At 34.3% G+C, this 6337-nt stretch overlaps 1 protein-coding gene across 1 annotated transcript; it reads right to left on the bottom strand.

Annotated features, from left to right (window-relative positions):
- Window positions 1-129: 129 nt before the first annotated feature.
- LOC145227918 (large ribosomal subunit protein uL4B-like) lies at window positions 130-5850 on the bottom strand. The gene is made up of 8 exons (XM_080092878.1): window positions 5767-5850; window positions 5347-5582; window positions 4896-5077; window positions 4601-4725; window positions 2560-2689; window positions 1757-1853; window positions 490-633; window positions 130-322 (listed from the first exon to the last, which is right to left on the bottom strand). Exons 1-8 carry the CDS (start codon window positions 5767-5769, stop codon window positions 163-165), a joined length of 1077 nt encoding a protein of 358 aa, XP_079949004.1. The 5' UTR covers window positions 5770-5850; the 3' UTR covers window positions 130-162.
- Window positions 5851-6337: the final 487 nt, after the last annotated feature.

Here is a 6337-nt window from a genome sequence, read left to right as displayed (position 1 = left end):
GACATCACAAGATAAAAAGCTTTTTAAAAAAAAATCGTAAAAAATTGCCTTTTCTGGGTAAAAACTTGGGCTTGCAAATAAAAAATTGTAAGATATCTCAACTAAATAACAGTAATAGATCACACAATATAGTTTTGACAATTTTTATTTCAAGCACAAAGTTTATGCTTTTTTGGCATTTTTCTCTGCCTTCTCGCGAAGTCGTTTTTCCTGCATCAACATTGCTGCACGCTTCACAGCTGCAGCAGCTGGATTCAACTTCAACATGACACGGATGTTTTTCAGTGGGTTCTTCTTTGCCGAACGACGGCTTAGACCACGTCTACAAATAAAAAAGATTTTTGAATAATATAGTTTACATTTTTTTGCCAATAGCAATAAAATATTGATATTTATTTTGATGTTATTTATAAACCATAAGCAGCAAGTGGTATTAGTGGTATCACTTTATGTACATGTTTTGTTTATGGTTTTATTTTGTCGGCTTACTTTGGTGCACGGAGAGCAGACTTCACTTCCGTAGATTGAAGGATCTTGCTTAAATCAGTGCATGTCATTTTGGACATTGGAAGGTTGAAGTTAGATTTTTCAACAGATGGCTTTCTCCATGATCCATAAATATTGTCCAAGCGTCTATTGAAAACAGGTATTTTCACAATAATTTAATAAAAAGCTTTTTATATTCAGATAAGTTATCTTAATTTCAAACTCTCTAAGAGGTTTTTACATAGTTTTGGTGCATTGTTGAACATTAAATTTAAATAAAATATTCCACAATAGTCAGTCACTTTACCTTGAACATTTAAACTAAATGTAAGCAACCATTCATGAAAAAATATAGAATATAAATTATGCAGCAATAGAAGTGTACATCCAAATGAGAGGCATCCCTATAAACTTGTAATTTGTATATACTAGATGTGAATAGTTATCTTCATTCTACATTTGCCATTCCAATAACCAATATACTTTAGTAACCTAATTAAAAAAATCTTTACACAGCATTAACATCTATATTTGTTTCTGCAAACAGAAATAAAAGTAACAAAAATGGTAAAAGGCATAGATTTTGTTCATTGAATTCAACTAAACCACTAAAATTTCTCGATGTTAACTCTATCAATAGCATATTTTGAGTTAAAAAGAAAAAAAAAAAAAAAAAAAAGAGTACTACACCTAACCAGACGATTTCTGCATTGAAACAGTGGAAAATTCTGATTGAAACAAGAATCTAACAAACACAAATTTAGTGGCAAAGTTGTGGCAAAGCCTAGTAAGCGTTTAGCAAGAGCACCATAGTAGTTTATGACATATGTAGGACTAAAAAGATAAAATTTTAATAGAATTCTAACAGCAAACAAGAAACAACTGACTAACAACTAACAATTTTAAAACATTTCAAGTGTATTTGTACTTCTTTCTCATTTTAAGTGTATTTGTACTTCAGGCCTGTAAACTTAAAAACAAATAGTTGGGAGTAAAAGAAAGAAATACAACCAACAAAAAGTTCCAGAACACTTTACAATGCACCATGCCACAATGTATGAATTGCGTACTTATGATGTAACCATTTAAAAAAGGGTAATTTCCAACATTATAGAGGATCAACTTTGTACAACAAACTGCCCATACGCAAATTTGAAAAAGTCTAAGGTCTTTTTTCTTGATCAAACAGGTGGAACAAATCAGCAATAAACAGAAAAGAGAAATATCGACAAAAACGATAAAATATCTACTGCTTAAACATACAACTAACCTCAGTGCACTTTCAGTCCAAATAATGAACCGTCCAACGTGACCACCAGGGGCTATTTTGAGCAGATTGAGGCGATCCACACTAATCAGAGTAATACCTTAATATAATGATAATGGAGTTTAAAAAATAGTCTCAGTTCACTTTACCCACAAACTTTCAAGTCACAATGAATAGCAAATTGGGACAATGAATTTCCATCCCAAATCTAACAAATAAAATAATAATACAAGCAAATCAAAAATATAATATATTTATTGTTTTTTTGCGGTATATATAATATACATATATACATCACAAATAATACAAATGCATAAAAATATTTAGGAGAGTTTTTGCAAACTATGTGCCTCCAAGAGAATCTTTTCCCCTTCTACCCCAATAACATTGTGAGATGCAACAAAACATTTGCAATTTTTTCACAATGTGTATTGTCACAAAACGTGTACCTGCAACCATCAATCAGCAACACCACAAACAGGTGTGCTTAGTACATTGATCGCAGCTGTGTAAGTCATACTTACATACAATATTTCCTGCATATGAAAACTGTTGTTTATGAAAAGCAACAACAGAGCAGACTACAGGATTGTCAAATGCAATAAAAACCCGAAACTGGTATTTAAAAATTTGTTTGTGGACATCATTACAACTGAATGATTAAAAACTTAAAAATATGAATAATTTCACAAGGATATAACCAAAAAATAACCAAAGAGGATTAAAAGAAGGAGATAGTTGACTATATCTAACTTTGTCCACTTGCTGAACCACATAAAACAAAACGTTAAGGAAAGAGCACACACCTGGTATATTTCTGAACGCCCGGGAGATTCCTTCATCCTGATCATAAATCACACAAGGTCCGCGCTTCTGAGTGTGTCTGCGATTTCGCATCTTACCCTTACCAGCACGAATCCTCCTTGACTTCATGACCTAATAATATAAATAAGAGAAGAATGTTGACAAATAAATCAACAATTAACGGGGCAAAAATTGAAATATATACTTTTGTGCCAAGAAAATTAAACTTGGCTCTATAAACAACAATACGATTTGAATTTCGTAAGCTAATCTTTACATAAAGGTGAACCACACCTACTTTACTGAAATGTTTTATTTTCTGCTGATACAATTTTCCTATAATGTGATGTAAAGTAGCTGGTGGTGGTATAGGGTATACAATTTACACCCGCAATAGTGTAATCTACAATTATCTGAATTTTGTTCTTTATGGTCTAAAGAGGAATCTGCTGGAGCTATTGAGTTAAACTAACAGAAGGTATTGAGTACATCTACACGACTACATCTCCAACCTGTGAAAATTGTACGCTAATCACACGAACATTTTATGGCATTTTATGAAAAAAAACAATATGTGTACCTGTGAACGGTAAAATTTGTTTTGTTTTGGTTCTATGTTTATCTAAATTAAAAATCTAACTATAATAAGATTGATAATATAATTAAACTAGAAGGGTGGCTTAGCACATATTGCCCTTGCATATACACTATAACCTATTTTAAAACATAAATATATTTCCTATGCTTATTTTGTATTGGGTCCCATATTAGCCATCGTCTTTTATAACTTTAGTCGTTTCTGCAGGCAAAAACTCATGGGTCCCCACACATGCAAAGTTGAAAATAATGCAATTCAAGAGATAACCATGAGAAAGTCTGGTGTTGTAAGGTAAAACACAGTGATCGGCACTGGGCTTAAATAATAATACTATGTAGAATACAAACTACAAAATTAGATTCACCCCAGATATTGTTTGAAGTATATATGTCCTATTTAATGTTTTAAAAAACTGACCCATTTTAGGGGGCTAGTAGGGTAAATAATTCAGTTCGACACACAAACTAAAAAATATATAAAAACCACAATGACTCAATCAATAGTACTGCAAAATTTCAGCCCAATCCGCCAATGTTTAAAATTTCGACCATTAGAGGTGTTTTGAGCAACAACCGTTACTGTTTCTGACGTCATAGGGCTGTTAACAAGCCCCGAACTGCCATGGCGCAAAAACAACCACCAAGCAACCCACCAACGAGCAACATACAACTGGTTGCCCTTGTAACACTATTGCTCCAAAGAAATCTTTCGTCTGTGGTGCCCAGTAACATACAAATACGTTTTACACTTTAGGGGCTTGTGGGGTAAATGTAGGACTACAGGGTTGAACACAACAATCGACACCTATAAATGGCATACTATACAAGAAATCCAAATTTCAGCCAATTCTGACACTGTTTAAAAACTCACCCATTTTAGGGGGCTAGCGGGGTAAATACTGGGGTTATCAACAAAAACAAAGTGGGATGCACATCTACATGAATATATCTACCATCTGTGTAAATTTCAGCCACATCCATCAAACATTTGATGGAAAAACGAGTCGGACAAACTTTGGGTAAAAACACCCATTTTAGGGGGCGATCGGGGTAAATACTGGGGTTATCAACAAAAGCAAAGTGGGATGCACATCTACATAACTATATCTACCATCTGTGTAAATTTCAGCCAAACACATCAAACATTTGATGGAAAAATGAGTCGGACAAACTTCGGGGAAAAAATACCCATTTTAGGGGGCTAGCGGGGTAAATACTGGGGTTATCAACAAAAACAAAGTGGGATGCACATCCACATAACTATATCTACCATCTGTGTAAATTTCAGCCAAATCCATCAAACATTTGATAGAAAAACGAGTCGGACAAACTTTGGGAAGAAAAAAAAGGAAGAAAAAAAAAGAAAAAACAAACAAACAATTGGAGTAAAATCAATATGTGTCCCCTTCAGGGAAGGGGACCCATAATTATGACAAATTTTTAAACCTTCTTGATATCCTCCCATGCTTTCAACTTTTTCAACAAAAGAACAGCTTCCTTGGTTTTTTTGTATTGTTGAACTTTATCTTCAACAACCAGGGGAACCTCTGGTATACCATCTATCTTGTGTCCTAATAATAAATCCAATATTATACAATACAGGACAAGCATTGCGCGTCTCAATATGATTTGTTACTTTCAGAACTGCAACTAATATCAATAAACATCAAAAACATGAATTGCAAAACCACCACATTGTCAAAACAATCCACAAAATATGCTGTTAAAAAATACACATTACCTTTGGACATAACTAAAGCTGGAAGGGCAGATGCAGCCAAAGCAGAGCACATTGCAAATCGCCTCTGCTTAATGTTGCAGCGTCTGTGCCAACGTCTCCAGGTTTTTGTTGGAGCATACATACGGCCACCACGGCACATGTTGCCAAAAGCGGCCTGACCTGATCGATGGGTACCACCACCCCTGCAAGTGAATTTTTAATTTCGAATTATTTGTGTTTACTTCTAATTAGGAAAAAGGTTAATATAACTTCCAAAAGATGAAAGCATTCTTGTCTATCTTTTGTAATCTATTATTAACACAATTGAGACTGTACCAGCACAGAACAACTTTTAAAATCTACAATTTATTTTGGACTATAAGGGTACCAGACAAAATTTTACGGACCTTATTTTGCTGGTATTACATGTCTAAAATCCACATTTTGCCAATTCTTCCCAATCTGTACCAACCTTACTCTTGGAATTCTAGCCACAGCTCTGCCAGTACCCCATGACTCAGCACTGGTTTGTTCTCCAGCAAACCGGTTCACTGCATACGGCTGCCGATGGTTTTTGCTTATGTTTGTATGGACAAAGTTCACAACATCTGGACGAATTGGAGCTTTGAACACCGCCGGAAGCTTTACTGTAGTTTCAGAAGGTACACCTTTCTCTGTGTACACAGACACAAGTGGACGTGCACAAGCCTAAATAACACATTAAAACAAGGTTTAAAAACAAGTTGCGATTTTTTGTCTAAATATGCGCAAATCGAAAAAGGCTTCTATACATTTATTTGTCCTTACAGTACTTAATTGCATTTTAAAGTGAGTGGTAAAAAACCTAGAACGATTTATATAAACTACTACAAGAAAACACGAAATTTCTTACCATAGTTGATTTACCCAAATCCACACGCCTTCGCCGACGTGCTCACATCAAAAAAGATCGAAGTCAACCACATGTGGCGCAGTCGTATGCCACTTTTTGGCAAAGCACGATTTTATTTATTTATTTAGGGGTGTGATTGCTGAAAAACTAAAAAAAGTCGGCATACTTTCTCAGGTATCGCTAATTTTATATGACATGAATTTTTAAAAAAAGTTTGGCCGTTTTTACACCAACAAGTTTATGTGTTTGGAAGATTGGAAAATGTCATAAACCAGGCCCCACGGTTACCAAGTCTACAATCAACAGTCTAAAAACACAGATTAAGTTTTCAGTGGCATTTTTTGTGATTTCAAAAAAGCTTCTACACTGCATTAAGTGAGATTCTATCATTTTATTGGCTAAAATCTCACGTAGCTTACTTTTTAAGGGGCAATAAAACTGAAAGTAATAAACTAAAAATGCTCTGTTAAGACAGATATTCTTGCTTTGTTGCTTTTACTTAGTCATGTTATGATATCTGCTTTTGGGGGATAATTTTCTTTTCTAGTTTTATGACTTCATGGTTAGTCGT

The sequence above is a fragment of the Phallusia mammillata genome, chromosome 5, assembly GCF_965637545.1.
Source record: "Phallusia mammillata chromosome 5, kaPhaMamm4.hap1.1, whole genome shotgun sequence".
Lineage (NCBI taxonomy): Eukaryota > Metazoa > Chordata > Ascidiacea > Phlebobranchia > Ascidiidae > Phallusia > Phallusia mammillata.
Note: the sequence above shows the minus strand (reverse complement) of the source record. Positions and strands in the feature narration are given on the sequence as shown.

Coding starts and splice junctions, on each gene's coding strand:
- LOC145227918 (XM_080092878.1), bottom strand. Junction 1,854..2,559: donor GGCGTTCAGAAATATACCAG/GTGTGTGCTCTT, acceptor CATTATATTAAG/GTATTACTCTGATTAGTGTG. Junction 323..489: donor TCTGCTCTCCGTGCACCAAA/GTAAGCCGACAA, acceptor TTTTATTTGTAG/ACGTGGTCTAAGCCGTCGTT.